At 34.0% G+C, this 25,535-nt stretch overlaps 2 protein-coding genes across 5 annotated transcripts in view; one reads left to right on the top strand and one right to left on the bottom strand.

The window, feature by feature from the left end:
• The window catches only part of LOC126823398 (tetratricopeptide repeat protein 17), a 52,389-nt gene extending 43,813 nt beyond the window's left edge, over positions 1-8,576 (top strand). For all 3 annotated transcript variants that reach the window (XM_050552214.2, XM_050552215.2, XM_050552216.2), the window contains 7 exons: positions 1,977-2,157; positions 3,182-3,311; positions 4,346-4,499; positions 5,002-5,076; positions 6,091-6,210; positions 7,021-7,164; positions 7,975-8,576. In XM_050552214.2, coding sequence (XP_050408171.1) covers positions 1,977-2,157; positions 3,182-3,311; positions 4,346-4,499; positions 5,002-5,076; positions 6,091-6,210; positions 7,021-7,164; positions 7,975-8,088 — 918 coding nt within the window. In that variant the 3' untranslated portion in view covers positions 8,089-8,576. The remainder of the gene's footprint in view (positions 1-1,976; positions 2,158-3,181; positions 3,312-4,345; positions 4,500-5,001; positions 5,077-6,090; positions 6,211-7,020; positions 7,165-7,974) is intronic.
• Positions 8,577-9,507: 931 nt separating this feature from the next.
• LOC126823424 (lipase maturation factor 2) overlaps positions 9,508-25,535 on the bottom strand; it is a 30,985-nt gene continuing 14,957 nt past the window's right edge. The window contains exons 7-15 of one of the 2 annotated variants that reach the window (XM_050552261.1): positions 24,469-24,577; positions 23,731-23,880; positions 22,890-22,995; positions 22,077-22,176; positions 16,721-16,836; positions 14,847-14,971; positions 13,624-13,843; positions 12,683-12,794; positions 9,508-12,007 (exon numbers count right to left, since the gene is read on the bottom strand). In XM_050552261.1, coding sequence (XP_050408218.1) covers positions 11,852-12,007; positions 12,683-12,794; positions 13,624-13,843; positions 14,847-14,971; positions 16,721-16,836; positions 22,077-22,176; positions 22,890-22,995; positions 23,731-23,880; positions 24,469-24,577 — 1,194 coding nt within the window. In that variant the 3' untranslated portion in view covers positions 9,508-11,851. Of the gene's footprint in view, positions 12,008-12,682; positions 12,795-13,623; positions 13,844-14,846; positions 14,972-16,720; positions 16,837-18,453; positions 18,570-22,076; positions 22,177-22,889; positions 22,996-23,730; positions 23,881-24,468; positions 24,578-25,535 lie in introns of both variants that reach the window. The other variant, XM_050552260.1, reaches the window with a different exon arrangement.

The following is a 25,535-nucleotide window of genomic DNA, read 5'->3' on the forward strand; positions in this document are numbered from 1 at the left end:
TACTCTAATTCAGTTGCCAATAGGGTTACATCCATTAAAGAGGATAATTGTATGGATTGGTTGTAGTGTGTAAACGTCACTTTAAAATGTCAAAGGGATATAATTCTGAGAGTAATAGACAGATGTCATGTGCACGACTGTACACTATCTTCGCTGACTTAGAGGAATATGGCATTTCATATTCTAAACACTATTTAACTGACAAAATATAAGAACAAGAACTCTACACATATATATTATTACTTATTAGGGCTGTTTAATTTGGATAAAGCCGATGCTATTTCAGACTCCATTTATTATCCTCTGATGACAAAAAATAAAATATCTTGATAATCAAAGCCTTTCATAAGATTTCAAGGAATTTTGTATATCACAGGTTTTAATTGGTAGGTTGATCTGGAGTCAACCAATCAAAACCTTAATACTACTGAATGCACCTTATAAAGAAATATCGTCACAACAAGATGAAGTGGAATGAAAAAAAATGAAAAATTAAGTCAAATAGAACATTGGAATCCATTGCAAACTGCAATAATATGAAATAAAATGAAATGGGGTTTAATTTCCTACTTTTCTGCTAATGAAGACAGGCATATGCCATACAGTATGATATAATGAAAATTTTCCTTTTAGAGGTTCAACTTCCACAATATTGTAGTTTGCAATGGATTAAAAATCACTTGAATTAATAACATAGTTGTTGTCACATTTCATGTTTAATTGTTTTATTCTTTTTTCTTTCCATTTTTATTTTTTTGTTTTTATTAATACAAAATTTGCATTATGTTTTTTTTGTATTGTGATTTTTATTGTTGTTAAAAATACACTTAAGCATGGAATTTGTATAAATATTAATAGAATATTAACACTTCTTTTAACCCCATAGATTATATACATTGACATGCATGTGTATTGTGACATCAAATAGGCTTTGATATTTATGAAACAAACTTATCAAGAAGTTAATTATCTTTATAATAAAAGCCCACTCATGTTGAAGTTAATTATCTTTATAATAATAGCCCACTCATGTTGAATCATAATGTCTAGATTAATACACTGGGGCTTGCTTAACTGTAAAACCAAGGTTAGGGTCTGCTGACTAATGTGGTTAATAACGAATAGATAATGATGACAGTAACTAGAATCATTCAAGGTCCTCACGGACAATTAAAGATTGATCGACATCATTAAGACTACCATATTTTTCAATATGTCCCTTCCATCATGGAAAATGGCAATGTCTTCAGTAAATCGGTCAAATTTGTTTATTTTATGAATGAAAGTGTAGCATTTGTCGTGTTTCTATCTGTTGAAATTGACAGGTGCTAGAACTGATTCTGACTGTGATGTCATCAGCACAATCTAAGCCTAGACAGAAGGCACCTGTCACAGATATAGTCAGACACAAATTATCACACCGTGTTTTATGGGCTATACTATATACACTGGAAAACTGTCGGACTAAATAGGTAACCCGGAGAAGGGCTATACTATAAACCGGAAACTAACCCTAACCCTTACCCTAACCAGGCTCCGGGTTATCTATTTAGGGTATTTTCGGGTATTTAGTGTTTTTTCGGGTATTTAGTGGTTTTCTGGTATTCAGTATAAAATGGTATTTTCCGGGTTGTTTTCCGGTTGTTTTCCAGTGTTTTTCGGTGTTTTCTGGTATATAGTATTGCCGTGTTTTATAATATATACTTTGTGTGATAATTTGTACTTGACAGGTGTGTTAAGTCCAGGCTTGTATATAAATGTTGTGTGATAATTTGTTCTGGACAAAGTCTGTGACAGTGTCCTTATGTCCAGACTTACTTTAATTTAGTGTTGCATTTTAGCAACTGTCATCGTTATCTACATTTATATATTTATTGTTAATGGGAGCTATACTCACCCCTGCTTTATTCTTATTTTCTAAAAACAATTATATGTTTGATATTGTAATATTGTATTTTTTTATTTTATTTATTCAGAGTGAAGAACTGGCCACAAGTAATATTAACATAGAGTTACGTTATTTTGATGGTGAAGGAGAGACAGATGGGCGGGTAACTCACTGTACCTTAACAACAAGTAAACAACCCTCTCAACAACCACAACAACCAGAGGTACAAGTAGCTGAAGATCAAATCGATACACAAGATATATCTAGTAGTAAGTAAACCTTGACCTTTCTAGACACGACTGTCAAGGCTGTGAGTGGCCGTGAGTTTAGAGTCACCTCAATTTCTTGCATCATAATTTTATTGACTGCCACGGGTCTCTCTTTGTTAACCTGCCTCCTGGGCCCCAACTTCAAAATTTTGCATTGTACGCCTATCAATATTTAGGTGGTTCCTTTTGAAATTCTGTAAGTTATTATCCCTACATATAAAAAGATGTGCCTTTCCTGTGTTGAGACTGTTTCATTCACTATTTAAGTGTTAAGAAATGAATTTTATTTAGATATTTTAGATGTTTAGTCAGTGGCGGCTCCAAATCTGGTCTGCCCCCTGTTTGCCCCCCCAATGAAAAAAAGTATTTGTGATACATTTCGGTAATCAACACCTTCGGCGAATAAATCCCACATCCCCACTCAGTCATAAACTTGCATGTTGTAGAGCATTTCCGACAGTCTATTTTCCAAAATTTCTTGGGGAGGTCCCAAATGAACTCGCTACTTTGGCGCTCACAAGGGGAATTCATTGAGGTTCGCAAGTCTGTTTGTTTGACATTTTGTTCTCTGGTCGGATAAACTAGTGATTATGCAACAGACGGTATCTGGTCCGATCTATTTATCTCGAAGATCGGTGCCTGACTGAATACTGCCAGACAGCATTTCCGGCAGTCTATTTTTCAAAATTTTCTGGGGGAGGTCCCCCATACCCTCCATAAGGACTCCCTACTTTGACGCTCGTGAGTGGGCTTCGTCGAGATTCGCAAGTCCGTTCGTTTGACACTTTACCTCAATGATCAGTGCCTAAAATACTGCATTTCCGGCAACCTGTTTTTCAAAATTTTCTGGAGGAGGCTCCCCTACCCCTAGTTGAAGCTCGTGCCTTTGCCCCCTTAACCTTGGGCCTGCCCCAGATTTGCCCCTCCAATCACCGACAGCTGGCGCCGCCACTGTGTTTTGTGTTGTAACCCTCCAAAATACCTTTATTTTATATAAAATTGGTTGATTGCTGGTACATTTTAGGTATAACATTATGGCCGATGTTTAAACGTAAGGTATTAGATGAAAAAGATTTACGCTGTGAAGAATCAACCTTTATAGATTTTTCTCTCTTTCAAAGTACTCATTTAGCTTTTGAAGCCAAACAAATCAAGTAAGCCATCATTATTAATATTTGTCTACTCTCTTAAACAACAGGCTATAGATCGGACTAAACTCTTGTCTATACTTGTCCCACAAAATAATGTACTATTGCTGTAAATATAATTTAGCTTTGGTCGATTTTCTTCCTTTACTTGGGGGTGGCCAATTGGCCTAAAGAGTGGGGCTTTCAATCCCATGCTTGTACGCCCATTTAACACAAACTGGGTCATTTTGGGACTAACACAATCTGATTAAAACACAGATCCTATTTCGTTTTGTTTTTTTATAGTTCAAAATTTCATTTTACTTGTCTTTACTACACTAGGATCTGGAAGAGTTGTTATATTACCAGCATTTTGGTTTGAAGTGAGGGATTAGCCAATGAAACGGTCTGTTACATTAATCAATGTCGGACATCATAGGGTCAAAAGCCGTTCGCATGACCTCTGATGCTACCTTCCAGTAAAACTTGTCAGATCTTCATGTAGTGTAGGCCATCGAAAGTATAAAAAAATGAAACAAAATATAGATCTGTATTTTAATCAAATTGGGACTAACAAGTAACAATACTTCTCTTACATAAGGGTCCGGAAAAAGCCCATGAAATTTAGCAGATAACCCTACTCTATAAGCTTTGGATTGAAATCATGCCAATGGACTCATCTGTTATCTGCACTGGCAGTACTGTAACAGAACTGCAACAGAACATAATTATCTGTAACTTGAATGGAGTTTCGTCCATTAGTAAAATACCAAACTCTAATGGATCTTACCCACCCACATTGTTTTTGAACTGTTATACTATGTATATGTTGATAAATTTCTGTATATAGGAATATATGGTTACTGTATATTATTAGATGTTTCTGTATACATCAGTATACAAGAGTTTATCATTATGTATTTCAGTATAAAAGAGTTTATCATTATGTATTTCAGTATACAAGATTATTTTATTGTGTATTTCAGTATACATGAGTATAATACATGTATTATTATGTATTTCGGTATCAGTATACATGAGTATATGATTATATTTTTCAGTATACATGAGTATATGGATTATAATACAGTATTTAAACATAATTTAGATGAACCTGAGTGTTCAAAAGATGATATTATACCTCAGTTGGCTAGAGATCATTTAGTTAATATTAATAATCAAATACAATATAAAGCAGAGACTGGACTTCAAGAGGTAAGCTGCATATTTTTATGTTCGTCTCAGGAATGAGAACTTGAGTCCCGCGATTCAGGATCCAGTCCTTCTAAAATCCCATCAAAGACCTGACTTGTGACTCCACTTGAAATGTTTATAGAGACTTGGGCAGTTGTGATAGCTCTTGATTTGAAAGATCTAAGGACATAACTCTAATTTGCCTTAATCATGATGAATTGCCGACTCATTTGATGAACTGGCGACTTGAACAGGCCATGGACTTTGTGAAGCCTTGGGACTCGACTTGGACTTAAGGTGCAGTGACTTGGGACTTCTTCCTACATCTGGCTTATGTAAGACATATCTTCTTTTGAAGTAAATTAGGTACTGTAAATCTATTATACATTTTGACAGAAACTGAGATATTTCTAATGAACAGTAAAAATAGAATTCTGGATTTGATCAAAGAGGTCCTTCCCTAAACACCCTCCATTGGTTATGTGCATTGCCTGATTATTGTAGTGATTGTTTCTATTTACAGGTTTTACAGAGTTTGAGTGGTGAGATTGAACCAGTACAAGTTGTAGCTAACAGAATAGCATTAGCTTTACAAAGGGTACAAACTTTAGTTTCTGAAACAAACTGTATCCCTTATAGTAATTGAAATTATCTGTCAAAATAAATGTATCAGATGCTGATTAAAATTGATGTAAATGTATTGGTATTAATTGATCTGAGAAAGTTCAACGGGACAACTGTCTAGTCATTCGGATGGGACGAAAAACTAAGGTCCCGTGTACACATTGGCATGCACGTAAAAGATCCCTTGGCACTTGGAATTTGATATAGTAATAGGCAGTAGTGCCGCTGTCCAAGCAAAATTTCCCTCATATTACACTGCATGGCATATGACCGTCTTCATTAGCCCAGTCGGAGCAGAACAGTAGGATGATAAACCCCATTTCATTTATTGATTGATCCTAAAATATAATCAAATTCAAAATCAATAAATACAAAATATTTCAAATCTTGGAACATGTAAATATAAGACAAATATTTCATCAGGATTTTTCAAGCCTGGACTTTCATCTGTTAGGATGACATGCACTTAACAGAACTCTTGACATAGATTGTAATCGAAAAAGAATTGGCAGGTATGACTCTGCCTGGGCCAATTTCTCTGATCTTGCATTGCACATGAAAAATTAGTATATGTCAGAGGTTGGAACTCAAGTCGCATCAATGACTCGACTTGCGACTCAATGTAAAATATCTATTGCGACTTGAGACTAGACTCGGCAGTCGTGATGACTCTCGGCTTGAAAGAGCTTAGGACTTAAGTCTCGGTGAGAGGGGATAACTCTAACTTACCTTATTCTCCATGAATTGCTGACACATTTGATGAACTAGCAACTGGAACTCAGTACTAAAGTCAGCGACTTGGGACACGACTTGTTCCCACCTCTGACATGTTTTTCTCATAATGACCAAATTATTGTGTTGATGAGACAGTAAACCCTATTCCTTTTCATTCCAATAATAAATGATTTGTGTATTTATCAACATTATGTTTACACAACTAATATATATGTCTACCATGATGAATATTTCTGTGTTTATTTATTTATAGAATAAGACATCATGGGTGGCTGCATCTGCTGCAGGATTGTACTGGAGAGTTGAAGGTGATATTGAGAAAGCTTTTGATTGTTATAGATTGGCGTTGTCACATGTTCCTAGACAGTATTCAGTAAGTTTATACCAACATTGGTTTGCTCTCGGTGTTGTCCGAGAAAGTTTATTGGGATTTTCCAGTGTGGTTTCCCCTTGTCAGTGATGCAGATGGAGGGCCTGACAAAGACAGCTGTCTAGTCGATTGGATGGGACGGAAAACTGAGGTCCCATGTAAATATTGCTGTGCCATAAAAGATCCCTTGGCAGTTGGAATTTGATATAAGAGTAGGCTGTAGTGCGTATGGCGTATGCCCTTCTTCATTAGCCCAGTCGGAGCAGAACATTAGGACATTAATCCCCATTTCATTTCATTTCTTTTATACCAACATTACATTATAGTCTCTTTTTGTAACCTCCGAAAAGTATGGTGACAGTGAGACTGGTCCAAGCAAGAGGGCTTAAAATAAGATATTATTTCTCTTTAACATCTATATTTTTACTATATATATTTGGTGCTACATAAATTTTTATCAGGAACTATTCCGCTGGTACCAAATTACAGTTTGAGATATTGGAAAACAGGAATAAAATGTTTTAGTACAGATTTGTAATAGTTGGTAGACGTAAATGCCACTGTTTGGACAAAATTCACCTAACATACCCTAGACCATAGCCATAAAACCCTAAATACTTATCTGGAAATGATTGAACTTAACAGAGTAATGTCTTGACAATCGAAAAGACTCCATTAGCGATGTTAATGTTAAACCCCATTAGATTTCATTTCATTTCATTCCTTTCCTTTCCTTTTCTTTGACATTGACATCGTAAATGTAATTAATATAAAATTTAAATAAATTACATAACATGTATATGTTATTTACAGGACTTAGTGTTAATTGGTTATGCTAATATATTGCTACAAGGGAGATATTTTAATAATGCCATCGTGATAGTGGATTTGGCTCTAGAAGTACAGCCATCTTTACCTATATTATATTTTACACTTGGCAATATATACGCTGCATTGGTATGTACTTTACTGTCACACTTTCTACCCGGTTTCCTTCCTGACAAGGACAGCTGTCTAGTCCTTTGGATGAGACGAAAAACCAAGGTCCCGTGTATACATTGGAATGCACGTAAAAGATCCCTTGGCAGTTGGAATTCGATATAAGAGTAGGCAATAGTGCCGCTGCCCCGGCAAAATTTTCCTCATAGCACACTGTATGGGGTATGCCCGTCTTCCTTAGCCCAGTATAGGAGCAGAACAGTAGGATGTTAAACCCCATTTCATTTCATTTACTTCCTTACTGTTATCTGTGTATAACCTGTAATTATGATAGCTCTAGCTCACTCATCACGAGGGCCAGGTTTCGCTCCCAGTTTTGGACTAGAAATTTGCAGCATCTTTTCCTCTTGCAAGGGCTTGCCATGGTCAGCGTCTAGTTGTTCAGAAGAGATGAAAAACCGAGGTCCTGTGGACGCGTAAAAGAATATTTGACAGTTTGAATTCGCAATACGAGTAAGCCATAAGGCCACTGTCTGGGCAAAATTTCCCTCATAGTCAACAGTATGACATACACCCGTCTTCATTAGCCCAGTTGGTGCAGAAAAGTAGTATGTTAAACCCCATTTAATTTCTATAATTGTGATACCTTTGGACAACTTCACAAAGGATATATTTTGCTGTGATCTAGTAATATTACTAGATTTTTCACTTGGATTTAACCCATTACTTTCCCTCTGGCCAGACTTGTAAGCTAACAGAAACCTGTTTACAACTGGTTAGACCGTAATATAGTGTATTATTAAACATGAATTATTGTTCTATTTTCAGAACCAATGGGAAACGGCTGTATCATTTTACGAGGCTACTCGATACTATCAAGAGAATTTTGCACCAGCTCTGGACAGACTCCGAGCCATTTATTGCCAAAATTTAATTAAATGATATACAAATTTGTTGAATTTTTATTGATGTTTTATTATTAATGGCTTAGCTTGAAATTAAGATGATGTCTAAATACTAGATACGTCAAAATCCATTTTAACTTATCTTCGGTTTTTATACATTTGCCATCTTGTCAAAATCCATTTGAACTTTCTTAGGTTTTTATACGTTTGCCATAATAGTTTTTCTTGCCAAATTAGACTGATTATTGCATTTTATATGTTGATATGCTGTGTTATATCTGTATGTAGCCAAGTGGACAATTTTTCCTTTTAACCCAGACCAAAGATTATATTGCTTCTTAAAATCTGTTATATTTAGGGCACAGAGTAATTTCCAAATCATAGAAAATATTGATTTTAGATATAGATTTTAATGTGTTTAATTTATAAATAATTGTTTTAAAAATAATATTTACTGTTTAAAGATTCATATGTAATGTTAAATATTTTTGTTATCTTATTATAATTAAAACTGTTGAAATCTTTTTTTATTATTAGATATTTTTATTTGATTGAGGTTATCACCTGTACACACCAAGGATGATTGGCAATCTATCAACAAAACAGCCAGCACAAACAACACCGATTTCTGGTTGCTGGTGTCTCATGAGACAATCTCACGCAGTGGCTTAGTGAGTAAGACGTTGGCTCGCTAACCTGGAGGTCCTGTGTTTGATTCCAGTGTTGGCCGAGAAAGTTCGTGATTTTCTTGTGTTCTCACTTGTCAGTGGTGTAGGATGGAGGGCATGGCAAAAGTAGACCATGACCCTAAACCAATCAAAAGACATACAACATACAGATAATGCCATGTGCAGCAGAGACACTCAAAAGTCAAATGCTGATGTGGTGCCTTTTGCTTTTTTGGGGTGGGTGTAGATTCCGGAGAAGAATCTCTTTGCGAAACTACATACAAGAACATACCACTGAAGTGATGCCGTATGCCATTTTAAAAATATTAAATATTTTTATTCCCATGGATACAATTGGATTTAGTCTCAAAAACTATTAAAAATTATGGAAAACTCTTAACACACAACAAAGGTGTGACCATGCTCCATCTTCTGATGGTTTGTGTTAAACTGCCATTTGCTTAGAAGCAGTGACAACTTCTAAGGCTTGTGCAATAAATAAGGTATTCATTACTGTTGTGTTTTTTTCAGTATGTTGTGCTGCTGTTAAAGATTTGTTCATCTATTCTATACTAATATTTGTGACTGTCGTTTGTCTGTTTGTCTGTTCGGGGTTGGCGGCTACACTAGGTCTGCCCCGAGTCTGAAATTTGGGGTATAGGGGTAGCTCGGACCGGGGAGTAACATAGGCCAGGTGGCGTTAGTCTACCACTTCCGGTTTTGGGGTTATGACCTCCGAGCGAAGCCGGGCATTCTTCTAGTTATACATATAACAAGATGCGTTTCTGTTTATATTTTATCAAACTCACTTTATTATTTAATTTTATCTACAAGTATGGTAATAAGTCAGTAATTCTTTTAAAACATACACTGTACAATATAATAATGGATTTAAAGCATGCTACATTTAAACTAATGGAATGTCCCTTTAAAAAAAACATTCCTTGATATATCTACTCTGAAATTAAATGTTCTCAGGGATACTTTCACTTTATTAAGCTTGAGAATTGAGACATAATATGATAATTATCAATATGGTGAAAATTATTTCTAATTTTGTCCTATCCTTTGTAATAAATGACTCTACTATAATATTCAAGTGTTTACCAATTCAGCCACATTTCAACCTTTTTTTCTCAAAATCACTTTGTTGATGGGTTTGGAAATTTTGTTAAGCCATTCAACTGAAATGCACTGTAGTTCAGACTAGCAAATATTTCCAAAACACTTGATCTCTGATATGGACTTAGTTAGCAAGATATGTGGCCTAATTAGAAATAGTTTTCTTCATGCCAAATGTTAACTAACAACTAAATATTGTTACATGCATCAAATAAATCAGATATGCAAAAGCAAAAAATATTTTAAAGCTCTAAGTATAAACAAATAGTTTATAAAATCAATTAACAAAAATGTAGTACATGGATGATACCAGATCATTCTTCACTGTAGAGATTTATAAAATAAATGACAAAAAAAAAAGGTGCTTTTAAATTACCTGTAGTCAGCTGCCAGAGCTAGATACAGTCGAAAGAAAGAAATAAGACACTTTACAAACTCATGAAAAAGATTTATCTTCAATTTGAAGCACAAAGCATACTATAATATTTCTTCTAACTTTCTGAAAATTATATTTCCACCACTGGAAGACTAGTGTACAATTCATGGAAAAGAGAAATGCTGCTTGTGGCAAAAATCCATATAGTTAATCTTCTAATAAAACACAGCACGAAAACTATTTCCAGAAACATTAACAAAGATCTATTTCTAATATAAAATCTTAATATAAAATTAAATTTGAAACTTGTCAAATAAAAAGATCAATTTTTCTCAGGTCAGTTTACCCTATATCATTCACAATGCTTCATTAGAAATTTACCATCTTAAGCTCCAATCACGTAATTTCTGCAGTTAGCAGTATAAGTAAGTATTGATGGGTGTCGTACACATTCAGGGTAGGCTTACTCTTTTTAGAACACTTGATACCATTTTTCAATTGAGGAATTCATCTGACTAATAAATTTTTGTTACTTTGATTTGGTCCTCATTTTTACATCAATTTATTAATTTACAATTGTGGATTAAGTTATATTGAAAAATATATGGATTGTTTACTTTATATCGAAAAACCATTACAACCAACTACACAACAACATTTAAAAACAATATTAAGACAGAGAAATCTACAAAGTATGGACAAAGTTTCTCGTAAGTTGGCTGATCAATTTTGCTCAACACTCAGAAGAAATCCCACAGATATTTATATCTTATTATCTAGTATTAAAACAGTTTCAAGAATGAACAACCTGAAGAACAGATCACTTCACCTTTACTTAATACGCTGGCAGTGCTTTTACAAAAGGAACTGCTCGTCACCGTAATAAACAAATCCTCACCAAGTGCCATAATAGCTATTCTCCATAATCTGTGTGAAAACACAATGAGAAATGCATTGGATCAAAGAACATTACAGCAAGGGCAGCTTGTTTGTTTATTTACATTGACCGACATTTCCCTTCAGTAGATATTAAAATACAAACAAATGGTAACAGCCAGGGATCTCCTTAAATATTCCCAAAAGAAGTAAATATCAATGTTGATGTGCAGGACTCTACAGTCAGACAAATTTGGCTCAGAATTCTACTTTTGTAATGTACAGCTGAAGGATTTAACTAACGGCCACAGGCACGACAAGGTTTATAATCTTAAATGCTTTGGTTACAACCCCCACATTTGCCAGACACAGAAAGATGCATTTGAAAGAGAGATCATTAATGAACATGTGAAGTGGTGGCATAGCAAAGCAACTAAATATTGTGGAAGTTGTTGGAATTCGAGTGAAGACAAATGTGAGATGATAAATACAACTTGGGTATTTGCCTCAATACTTACATTGTTATTATTCTTCAAACATTATTATAGGTGTTGTTAAATTTACAGGGTTCTTACTTCATTAATTTTTCAGTCAGAATTTAAATTAATTATGCAAGTCTTTTTTATTAATGTTATATTTCTTCAGTTAGGACTACATATTTTGAGAACCCTGTATTATACTATCACACCTGATTTCTAAAACAACTAACAATTATATAAACATGAGTATTTAAAGAAAGAAATTATGGCTGAAAAAATTTAAAAAATCAAAACATTGAGAAGATTAACAAGTAATCCTGATCCGAATATTGACATAACAAATTTAAATCCTTCTGGCTGACCAACTAGACCTCGAATATACAGAAGTCCATTTCCTAGTGTTGATTTAATTTTCAATTCTTTAGATGATTTGTCCTGAAAAAATCAAAGAACCATCATTAAAAAACTTCCGCTTAAAGATACATTATGGGAGATTAGATAAAGAGCTGGCAGTTCTCACTATAATAGTAAAAAACTAGATAATGTAAAGGAATATGCTGAAAATTTCAGTCAAATTGCTCCACTCTGAACCAAGCTAGCAGCGATTGAATATTAGGCATAGCCTTGATCATCATTACTAAAACATAGTCTTGATTATCCATTTTTGGATTTAATCATCAATGAGCATTGAGCAGTAGATCGGATTCAAATCCAGTGAAAATCAGACACATAAGATGTCATTGAGTGTTGATTAAGGTCTTTTTATGTTAATAAATGTCTAATTAATAGTTTATATAACATTTCAGGCCTAAAGAAAGACCTGCAATTGGCAAATTTAGCTCTTGCATAATGTATGTTGAATATTTTGAAACCAATATTTAATCATATACATGCCCCATCACTGATTAGAGTAACACATCATATAAAGGCAATTCAACACTTTATTTTGACGTAAATCAAAGAGGTTTAGTACCTTAATGTTGACTTGTATACACTCCATTTTTACTGTCAGACTATAGTAAATCAAAGAGATTTAGCTCTTTTATGATGACTTATAATAATGTACATTAAATTTGACTGTTGGACTATAGTAAATCAACTCAAACTTACTCCAATTATTCTTTCATGTTGTAAATATTTTAACATGGTTGGTTCATCTTTAGATAGAACAGATATATATTCAGTCATCTTTTTCCTACTCCACCAATTTCTTTTAGAAAATCTGACAAAAATAAAATAAACACAATATAATCAACACTACCATTTATTTTACGGGTTAATAAAAGATGATTTTACATAGATTATTCCCAATCAGTCTAATTATTAATATTTCCTTTAGTTTCTATTATTACTTTCTAACATCTTACATGTTCTGAAATATCTTAGATTAAAGTAGCTAAGTGTCTAACTAAATATCATCCAAAGTCTTCGACATTCAAAGCATGAATTATTTGTCAATTTAAATCAACATTGATGTTGTGATCTTACCGGGGAAAGATGGGCTTCTGATATCCAATATTTAAGACAAAATAAACATTTTAGAATTGGTACACGAATCGTGTTCCATAATGCATTTCAGTGCCATTTGTAACAAGGGACTCGAAGAACAAGGCTAGACAAATTCCACAAGTCATGTCAAACGGTGGCCTTATATTCTTATCTGGACAGCATGCGCAATAAGTACTATCAGTGTAGACTGGAATAACCAGACCCTAGAGATTGCCATATGATTGAAATTTTTGGCATATTTCGCCGAACATAACTGATTAGAAATTACAATAAAAACAGAAACGATTGAATGTAAATCAGTTATATACATTACACTTTCATATTACATTATTATATGCGTTGTGACACATTTGTGTCTATTTCTAGGTTCCAAATATTAGCGAGTTAGCTCCTTTAATCTGTGAAGTTACATACATGGCACATCTGACTAAAGTCGGATGAATAATATTACATAAAAAGTAATGGATGGTCAACCCAGATACACAGCAAGGATAATATTTGACCAACCCAGATATATAGAATAAACTAATGAATATACTTACAACTTATTTTTGGTATCACTGCTGGTAAAATAATAATGATACATGGTGGCCCGGATATATTTTGGAGGGTTAACGGGAAAGGGATTTTTGTGCATCAGTTCAAGTACTTCTTTCTGATTGGTTAAAAGACGATATATGAGATTAACAAACCAAGGATTATTCTGGTAACTACCTAAAGCTGCGAACCACATCTGCCAGTCTAAACGTGGTTGATGAGGAGCTGAAATAGATAATATGAATTTATTTATATAACTCAACATCTCACTATCCAAAATATGTGATCACCCTTCTAATAATATGTACATTTATCCTGCGCACAGTTCCATGCTAGTTCCAAGACGCTACAAAGTCTAAGCGTCATAATATGTTTTTTTTCAAGGTGCTACAAAGTCTCAGTATCATAATAGACTGTATGAGTTTTCAAATTACTTTAGAAAATTTCCGACAGTAGAAGGTGGAGGAGAAAGCAGGTTTAACAGATATTATCAGGTAAGTCATTCTGTCTATGAAAGTTAAGTCATTCTCTCTATAAAAGATAAGTCATTCTCCCTATAAAAGATAAGTCATTCTCTCTATAAAAGATAAGTCATACTCCCTATAGAAGTTAAGCCATTCTCTCTATATTAAAAGATAAGTCATTCTGTCTATGAAAGGTATGTCATTCTCTCTTTATTAAAAGATACGTCTTTCTCCCTATAAAAGATAAGTCATTCTCTCTATAAAAGATAAGTCATTCTCCCTATAGAAGTTAAGCCATTCTCTCTCTATAAAAGATAAGTCATTCTCCCTATAAAAGATAAGTCATTCTCTCTATAAAAGATAAGTCATACTCCCTATAGAAGTTAAGCCATTCTCTCTATATTAAAAGATAAGTCATTCTGTCTATGAAAGGTATGTCATTCTCTCTTTATTAAAAGATACGTCTTTCTCCCTATAAAAGATAAGTCATTCTCTCTATAAAAGATAAGTCATTCTCCCTATAGAAGTTAAGCCATTCTCTCTATATTAAAAGATAAGTCATTCTGTCTATGAAAGGTATGTCATTCTCTCTTTATTAAAAGATACGTCTTTCTCCCTATAAAAGTTAAGTCATTCTCCCTATAAAAGATAAGCCATTCTTCTAGTAACAAGTAAGTCATTCTGTCTTTCTCCCTGCATAGCAACAGTAACAAATAAGTCATTCTGTCTGTAGATGGTTTAAAATGTGATTTATTTCTACTCACCTACAAAAGGAAGAGGTGCTGACACATTTCCTGGTTTATAAAGAAAGTGGTATTCTTTCCAATCTTTATCTAAATCATTACTACCCTCTATAATAACTTCTGGTCGACCTTTGACCCCTGTCATTCTATATAACAACATAAACAATACATGAAATATTTACTGTACAATACAAGTAATAAAATATAAACATTTTTGACAGGCTTTAGAAACATATCTACACGAAACATTTATTGAAAAGCACATATATGTAGTTTTAACCACTTTCGTCCAACTCCGTGTACATGATTTAATAGTACTTTTGTTGTTTATTGTTTAAAATGTCCATGGGTTTGTCATATTGGTTTCTGTTGTTTCTATGTGTTATTTGGTTCTCCTACACTATCTATCACAGAACCTACCATCATCTAATTACTTCCCCTGAATCATTAATTTACGTTACAATAAATTTACATTGTACTTTCCTACAGTTGCCCAATTACAAATATTACTTATCACTATCCCACTATACCAGATTACAGCCTGATAGACTGGAATAAGATAAAGTGTCTTATGCCAGGACACAAGCCTTTGATACTCAGCCAGGGTGGGGATCATTTGGTCATTGAACTAGCACCATAGGGCACTTTGGTCCAAGCATGTGCCCCAATGGCTAATGGCTGGAGTGTCCGGCTGGTATTTGATATAAAATCATTAGGATTACAAAACCATTTAAGATTATGTAAGATATAGATGAATAGCTGACAGTTCTTGCTGTAATAGTTTAAACATAGATAATGATAAAGGAATATATTAAAATATCAGTCAAATTACATCATTCTGAGCTAAGTTATGAATGTTTGAAGAATAGCTTAGTCTCAATGTTCATTGCTACTGTTGTTATGATAATAAACAAAGTCTTGATTATCCATGTTAAATTAAATTATAAAATGGGAATCAAGTTTCAATCCATTCAAAATCACAACCATCCAATGGTCTAGATAGTTTATGTGAATAAATGTCATGTGAATAAATGTCTATTTAATAATTTATATAACATTCGAGGCCAAAAGAAAGACCTACAATAGGCAGATTTGGCTCTTAAACATAATGTATCGTTAATGTCATGTACTCTTACAATGATCGATCTACCGCAGCACAGATAAGTCTAAACTGTATGTTTATATTTATAATATTTAACAAAATATTTTATTCTCTTAGGATAAAAATCAAAATGTTAATATTAATATCACTAAGTACATGGCTAGCATGTGTCATTTATAAGTTACATATATATAACATAGGTACTCAAATTTAACTCAAACACACAGACAAGCATTATTAGTGTATTTCTATTGGCCGTAAGCAAATTGTCAAGCCAAATATACACACAAAATATACTTTAATTAGTTTCTAATCTAAAAAAAATATATTAACAAAAAATAAGAGCTCAGGAAAAATCCAAAAAATAAACCACACATACATGTATATTGCTTGAGTTTATAAAAAATAGAATAAATATAATAGTTCATTCAAGATGCAATCTTCCATACTTAGTTGGTACTGACTGAAATATGCCTGTAGTATACACAAGGGCTTCACTTTAACATGGATGTTGGACCCTCACGACTATACATTCATGTTTTACATTGATACCCTTATACATTATACACAAGGACCTCCCTATAACACTGTTAAAATTTATGCTGACACCCACCTTGTAGGAAACTTGCCTTATAAGAAACAGCATTATAGTGAGGTCTTAGTGTATTTCCCCCCCCCCCACCCTCCCTCACCAAATAAATAAAATAATCCATAAATATCAAGGAGGAATTGACTAAGAAGAAGTAAAAAAAGACTATATCTTTAACGAAAACAAAAATATAGAATAGCTTACACTCTGAAGAGACCATAGGAATCAGTAATTCTAAAAGTATCAAGTTTTTTATGCCATGTATGGACTGATGGCCATAATAAACTGTGTGTTTTACCATCTAATCGGCTATGGGGAACCTGGAAATATACCATACAACCTATAGAACCACACAACACACACATCACAAGCCTAGTAGACAACTTGTTTTGATAAAGAGAACAGTCTATTTTGTCATCTTCCAATTTAAGACAAATAGGGGCCACTTGAGATAGTTTTTGTCTACAATCTAATAAAGTCCAGATATTATTTTTGTTCTATTTATTCAGATGTCAAAAACATGTTTAACAAAAGTGACAATAACATCATTGTATATTTGACTCTGATTAGACACCCAATCAAATGTCTGAATAATTAAAACCTCCCAAAAGATTCTGTGGAGTTTTCTGAATCACAGGTTTTGATTGGTAGGTAAATCTGGAGTTGACCAATTACAATCAATACTTTACAGAATAGTTTTCTTTTTAAAAGGCCAATAAATTGGAAGAAGGACACTTCTCTTTTTAAAAGTATCAAAACAAACTGACTTGACTGTTCCCTCTGAATACCAAAGCAGACAAGAACAAGGTCATGACCTCATGTTATCACTCAGTGCCGAATATCTAAACAGCAAAAATTCAAACAATTTAAGGTGTTGCATTCAACTCAGCTTTCCAACTCATTCATTGAAGAATATATTATTTATCCATAAGAATATTATCCGTTGAGATAAACCTGAGTAATAACATACAGGCCTGGGCCCTTATTCACGAAAACTTAAACTAAGTTACAATCAAAATTTTAAGAAATACTGCAATTCGATTGGCTGACCAGGGAAATCAATTTGCATATATCCAATTTGCATATTGGTCAGCCAATCGAATTGCAGTATTTCTTAAAATTTCAATTGTATCTTAGTTTAAGTTTTCGTGAATAAGGGCCCTGATCTTATGTTATGTATGTTAACAAGCGATCAACGATCAAAAGGAAATGGTTGTCACAAAATGTATTTTGGACACTGGAACCAAATCCACAATAATACTGGTAGTGGTTAAAATTAATATTTTAAATAATTGCTCACACATCTAGAATGGTATACCTGTATTATATCATATGTATGTAAGCAAGGGTTAATACAAAAAACATGCAAAAACATAAATTGGAATCCAGCCACCAAAGCTACACAGAAAACATTTAATAACATCTCCATAACTCCATTATCAAAAATAGCCCATCATCAATGATAAACATCAATTTAAATGATCTGATTTTACTAGGCCAAAGCAAATAAATATTTTATTCTTTGGGGTCTGGATAAATGAACAATTCTTTAGTCTAAAATTCAAAATGTATTAGTCTGGAATTAAAATTCTTGGAGAAAGCTAAAGTACTTCTTGTTTTTAAACTATTTTTTTCCCAGGAAATAAGAAGCAAAATTTTAACAGATGTTCATGAAGAGCAAAAGTTTAAACCGCTGTGGCCTTACTGGCTACTTTTTTTTCCATCATTTATTGCTTCAATCTATGGATATCCCTAAAATGATGAAAAATTTCAACCAATTTCATCCATGATAGGTATTTTTTAATAAATACATTTAGAATAAGAACCAATAATCATGCAAGACATATATGAATGTATAACTAAATATAAAAGCATGCATAATTAAAAACTATTATTTAAAATAAACAGGTGACTGAAACGAGAATATAAAAATATACCTTCGAAATAAGCCATATGATGATGTTATATGGTACCTGTGTGTTATAGCATGATAGTCCAATAAAGATGGCCATAGTGCTTTCTGGGAAGGTTTGTGCACCACTGAATGTGGTACCTACATGTATAAATAAGGCAATATTTTAATAATAAAAGACTTTCCAACACACCCACAGCATACATGCCAAATTCCACGTGCATGAATATCCATCATTTGCAGATCATTGAGATTATTAATTATATGGTTTAAAAGGGAAACTAATTATAATGTTTCAATCTATGCCTTATATACAGTAGTATAGCTAGGCTTTGTGCTGCCCCGAGTGATCTCCCTTCCCTTGATGAAATAACAACACAATTTTAATGTCAGGTATGTCTAACTCTAAGTTGGGTTTTTTATGGGAAAAATAATTGTGTCCGACGTATAGTATCTTTCTACTGTCCCAACATACAATTATTTTCCAATGTTGTAGACCAAAAGTGCAGCCGCCAAACAATGCAGTGTGGGGCAGACTAGCCCCATCCCCACGCCCCCTTCCTAGCTACGCTACTGCTTACTGTATGCAGAAAAGATCTGTAGTTATAATCCTCTGCCAACAATCTGCATATGATCACTAGATATTGTACAGTACTGGGTGTATTATGTAAGCAGGGAGCATACTATAACTATACAGGGATTAATATACTATTAGTGGTATCTATACTGCTACAAGATAACATAATTGAAAAATATTTCAATTTTAACATTATATTCTACAAGCAAATTCCTAAAAGTAAATTCAACTAATTTGGTGTGATAAAGCTTTTCTCTACTGTTTGCTAACAGCATGTTGTTTTGTTTTCGTTTAGCAATAATAAGTCAATATATGTGTCAATGGAGATCTATAAAGCAAGACTTAGTAAAGTTTTATTATTGCATTCACTGTAGTTAGTAGATTGTTAATATACTATTCAAAAAAAGTAGGGGATATTTGATTTTTAAGTGTTATTAAAGTCACCTAATGAAACTGATGAAGAAACAAATGACAAAATGAAATGAAGTTCACATTCATCGATTTATTCCAAATGATCGTTAGACTAAGTAAGGCACAGACTGACCATTATAAGGGTAAAATGATACCCGGGGTCAAACAGCAAAGTTACCACAGCATCACAACCAAGTCAGTAACGGGTAAATCCTCCTCTGTTTGCCAAACAAGCATTGATCCGACGTGGCATACTCCTAATGAGACGTCTAAGGTCATTTTGGTCCAGATTGTCCCATTCCTGTTGCAACGCAGCAGCAAGTTCTTGGACATTGGCAGGACGTTGTTGACGTTGACGTAACCTCTGTCCAAGCATGTCCCAGACATGCTCGATGGGGGAGAGGTGCTGGCCAAGGTAATGTGGTGATGTTCTGTTGTTGGAGGTAACCTGTAACGATCCTGGCCCTGTGACATCTTGCGTTGTCATCCTGGAAGATGAAACGGCGGCCATGACGTTGTGCGAACAGCACAACATGGACTGCCAAGATGTTGTCCCGGTAGTACTGGCCTGTAACACGCCCTGCAACAACATGTAAAGCCGTTCTTCCAGCAACAGTGATGCCTCCCCACACCATAACAGAACCACCCCCAAATCGATCATGTCTGATGACGTTAACGTCTTGGAAGCGCTCGTTTCGACGACGCCACACCCTCCTACGTCTGTCCAAAAAATCAACAGTGAACCTTGACTCATCTGAAAACATCACATTGCTCCAGCGTCGATTATCCCCGTGTTGACGATCCCTACACCAACGACGTCTTGCCTGAATGTGATGATCTCTCAAACAAGGGATCACGCGAGGACGTCGGGCGCGAAGGTGACCCCTATGCAGTCGATTCCGAATCGTCTGGCCACTCACTCTCACACCAGTGTCTGTTTGAAGACGAGCGCTGATCTGATTTGCTGTGATGACACGATTTCTCAAGGCCAAGGTACGGATAAATCGATCCTGGGCTTGAGTTGTCGCCCTTGGTCGACCTGAGCGTGGTCTGTCCTGTACAGATTGTGTATCACGGTATCTGGACCATAGCCTGCTTATGACAGACTGAGAAACATTCATCGTCCGCGCCACAACCGCCTGTGTTGTGCCGATCTGTAGCATGCCAAGTGCACGTAACCTTTCATTTTGGGTAAGCCGACGCATATCAAAATTTGTTTTCTGGTCACTAAAACAATTAAACTGATGTTTCCACCCTGGAATTCAATGCCACAATGACTAACATTCAAAGTCAGAGTCGTGCAAATCTTGGGTTGGACCCCCATGATGATCCCAAGCATCACCTGCATTCCATGCGGTAGCTATTGGTGCGTTTGGGCGTCACATGTAACTGGAAATGTTTCTTCTGTTAGGTTCTATAGTGACTTTTTTCGTAGTCATTTGCATATTTTAGTATTATGCCCCCAAAATCAAATATCCCCTACTTTTTTTGAATAGTATATGTGCTGTGCTTGTAGTAGAATAAAATACAAAATGACATATTTTTAAGGAGATAAATTAGAATTACAGAACAGTAGAAATAACATTGAAGACCAACGAAACCTCCAAAATAATATGTGACAATATGTGCGATCTGCAAGTCATTGTTGTATAATGTGAACAGAAAAGTGAAAATGGGATGAAAATACATCTTATTTTTCATTTGCATTACAGGTTAAATCGTAACTTCCATCTTAAAAAATTGATACTTTTACCCTACTCAAAATAGTCTGTTAATTGCCAAACAGCCTTCCCATATTTCTCTCAAGAAGCGACTAGATCCGTGCAGTTCGAACTCTTCTGGCATAACTGAATATGTGCATTCGCCCTATATATATATCGATTATTGTATAAAGATGTTCGACAGGAAAATTGCTGTTTGAATTATAATTGTTCAACAATAACTTGTGACTTCTGATTCATGGTGCGGATGACATATGATTTACGTATAATACACATGCCTGTTAGAATATTACACAAGACACATCTAGCTGTGTTTTACTTTCACTAAATACACATTAGTTTAAAAGCAGGGTTTGGTTAACTAGACTAACATTAATAATATTACATATACAAACAATATAACATACAAATATAACTATACTAAACAATTACAAGAATTGGTTTGGTAGGGTTGAAAAACTATAGCTGCATCTGACGTGTGAGTAATATATAAGCTTTATGGTTCAAAAGCTAAGTTGTGAGATAATGTGAGTGACAGATATTTCATTGCTCTAGTTTATAGAAATAACCAACACTCTATGGTACCAAATTATACATTAACTCACAGTTTCTAATTCAACATGACACCATGTGGTAACAGATTTAGCCTACTGGCACTAACGGATGTGCTATTTCTCTCCCCAGCATGATAAAGTTGGAAATCATACTAAGGGTAGTCATTAATGGCGCGGTCAGGGCCAAATTTCCCTCATAGCACACTGCATAGCATATGCTAGCCTGCATTTGCATGGCTGGTTCAGAAAAATAATATGTTAAACACAGTTTCTTTTTCTTTTCTTCCTTCCCCAGATATATTTTAATTCTAATGACATCAGAACTTGTTCCATCCTTTTTAATAAAACAGTTGAGCCTATTTCATGTTAGTATGTTTATACTTACTAAACTCAGTGTAAACATGCCCACTGCTAAACTAGCAAATATAACTGCTTGTAAAACTGACCAAAATTTCATTAACATCTTCTTCTCATATACTAAACAACTGAAATAATAAAAATATTTACGCATGATAAACACAATGTAGGAAGGTTACTTTTATACAACTACCCCAAAACTATTAATATATTGTTTTAACCAGGTCCCATATCCTTAATGCACGTCTAAACCAGAAGAAATAAACAGAAATTGTTGAAATGTGATAGGTTACTCCTTTTTACTAATTTAAATAATGCACATAAATAGGGCCATAAGTCCCAAAGGTATTAAAGGAAATTGTTAAAATGCTATAGACTTCTCCATTTTAGAATTTTAAATAACAGTAATGCACATAAAATGCATATAGGCCGGGTGATATTTTTTGTGTTCACAGGGTTCTACAAAGTGATACAAGGGCCATAACTCTATAAGAAGTTCTTGAAATTAAATAAGATTCTTCATCTCTAAATGTAGTTTGTAGAGTGTCCAGTAATTGTGAACAGATGGGTGCAACAACAATATAAAACCACATTTCCATCTGGCTGAATAAATAACCTAAGACTATGCCAATTCAAGTACCATCATCATGGAACTTGGCATGGACTATTTCACATCGATTAACGAACAAAAATAATCAGTTTGAACAGCTTTGAAAACTATCTGAATTCAAATATTCATGTTTGCACTACAATAAGATGTACCTTTTGACACAGTTTATCATATATTTTATTTTCTATCATTGGAAACATTGATTATATATTATTTTTAAACAAATCTTACCTGATAAGAACCATTAATACCTCATAACCCAACGATATTATACCCAGACCTATAGTATATGGCATAATAAACTCTAACCACTTACTGAAATCTCTCTCAGTAAAAGCTGAAAATATTAATACATACCATTTAAACATTTATTAGTGATACCGTTAAAACGGAGAAAAACAAAATAACCCAAAACAACCCGCCAGAATATCTATAATCATACAAGACTGTTTGATATTTTTTGCATCAGGGGTTCTGGGTTCAGGTTCCCAAACTACTCTATCTTTATCTAATATTGATTAAGCTCAATATACCGTCACAACAGTCTGTTTTAAGGATACGAATATTGATACTATTGATTCTCAATGCCTGATAATGACTACAGATGGCTAGTCGAAATGTCACTCAGTAGTAAGTCAGTTTTCAATGTGTTAATTTTCACAGCTTTTTGGCCGGTTACATGGAAATGCTTGCATTACATTTGCCATAAGACCTCCTTTTTGGCGGCGAAAACATGCGCAAAACCTCATACATGCATAAGGGCACATAAGCAGTAATTGTATTCCATAGAATTTTGACCTGTGTACAATTAGTGAAATTCTTGATACTAGAACTATAGATTGGAATATTAGTCTTGAAGATTCTTGTTTGAATTTGACACCCAATGTTCCAAAAGTGTTCAGTGGCCAAGATAGAAGGCAATGAACAATATCTGGAAATTTAGGACCCTCCACCTCCCCCCAAAAAATTGTTCCGCATGCTAAAATTTTAGTACAAGGATATTCAATCCAATCATTTAGGGTTTTCCCCACAGAGTTTGGAAGAACATGTTAAAAGGTTTCTCATTTCTCACCTATCTTAGAATCAATTGTATTATCATTATTCAATTTAATACTAAACAAGCGAATAGTCTGGTATCCAAGGTAACCAAGAACTGCCAGGGGTGCTACAATATTTGAAATCAACCGTAGGACAGACCATGATCCCTTCTTTTTTCTGCTCTCTAAAAAAATATATAGAAAACATAATATCAGAAACACTTCCACGATAACTGATCAATGACATTCTCACACTTCACGAATAATTCTCATCCCAGTGAGGGAGCCACGGTGGCTAAGTGGGTAAGACGCTGGCTTGCTAGTCTGGAGGCTACGGTCTTCAATCCCTGCATTGGGGGAGAAAGTTCATCAGGATTTTTTGGCATTATCAGACCTGATAAACGTGATCCTGAAGATATACTAAAATTTATTACTGTAAAGACACATCATGTAAGATTTAGTTAAGGAGCTGACAGTTACCCTATAATAGTTTAAACATGAAAAACAAATATATTGAAAATTTCAGTCAAATTTCTTCATTCTGAATGAAGTTTTGACTGTTTGCAGAATAGCATAGTCTTGATTGTACATTTTTAAATTAATTGTGTTTCAATTCTTTCAAAATCACAATCCTCCGATGGTCTAAAGTTGATTATGGACTATTCATGTGAATAAATGTCTTATTAAAATTTATATGGCACTTGAAGCCAGAAGAAAGATATGCAATAAACAGATTTAGTACATCTTTAAATGAACACATTATAACAACTTACCTCGTTCACCAAAGAATTTATCATCAAGAAGTGGTATACATAATGTTATTGTCAATAAATTGAAGAAATTATAGTTTCCAGTTATAATGATGCACACTTGTAACAATAACTGAAAATAACAGAGAGAGATACTAAACAGTCTGGTATAATAATATAGAATTATCAATAAGGATAACATTTGTCAATTCATTTAAAGAAAGGATGCTAAGAGGAACAGGTTTTAACAGAACACAACATATTCACCATGGTAAAATATATAGACACATTATGCATTCAGAGATTATTTCAACAATGCAATAAATGCATTCAGACCTAGTATAGCGATAAAAAAAACCTTCTTAATTTGGCCACTGACATTTAACGGATATAACATTTTGGAAAAGAGATCTTTATTATGTTGTCATTGATATTTAATGGATAATATAACATTTTGGAAAGATATCTTTATTATGTTCAATGTTTTATTGTGTAATTTGGTTGATCTCTGTTGCATACTGTTTTTTTTCCAGTGTATGAAACAAACATTTTTTAATTGTAGAGGGCATGCATGTTACACAAATCACTGGTTTCACATAACCAAGAGCTTTAGTATCATTAATGTTGCACATGTTTATAGTGTACAATTTCCATAATAAATAAAGTAAAATACAATACAATGTGATATTGAAGTCAAAATAAAATTTTACCAGGAATCATTTTAAAATTCAGTAATATCAAAAGTACATGTGGTTTACATAAAATAACTGATACATGTACATTACCTAAGAAAGTGTGTTTTTATAAATACGGTCAATGACAAACAGGTTCTGATAGTTTAAAGTAATTTGTTCCAGAGTAACATGAAATATTACCAAATGAACATAAGTGTACAGAATGTACTACTAAGAAAACGGATATGTTGATTTCTTTTTCGGGGACATAAACTTGAAAGGTGAGAGAAATGGGGCCTAACATCCTCTCAATACAAACTAGGTCATTTCAGAACTAAGATAAGGTTTGATTTTATTTCAATAATTTGCTTGGGAGGAAACTGGAGGACCTGGAGAAAACCAATGAAGTTGGACAGG

This window comes from Patella vulgata, chromosome 6 (assembly GCF_932274485.2).
Source record: "Patella vulgata chromosome 6, xgPatVulg1.2, whole genome shotgun sequence".
Lineage (NCBI taxonomy): Eukaryota > Metazoa > Mollusca > Gastropoda > Patellidae > Patella > Patella vulgata.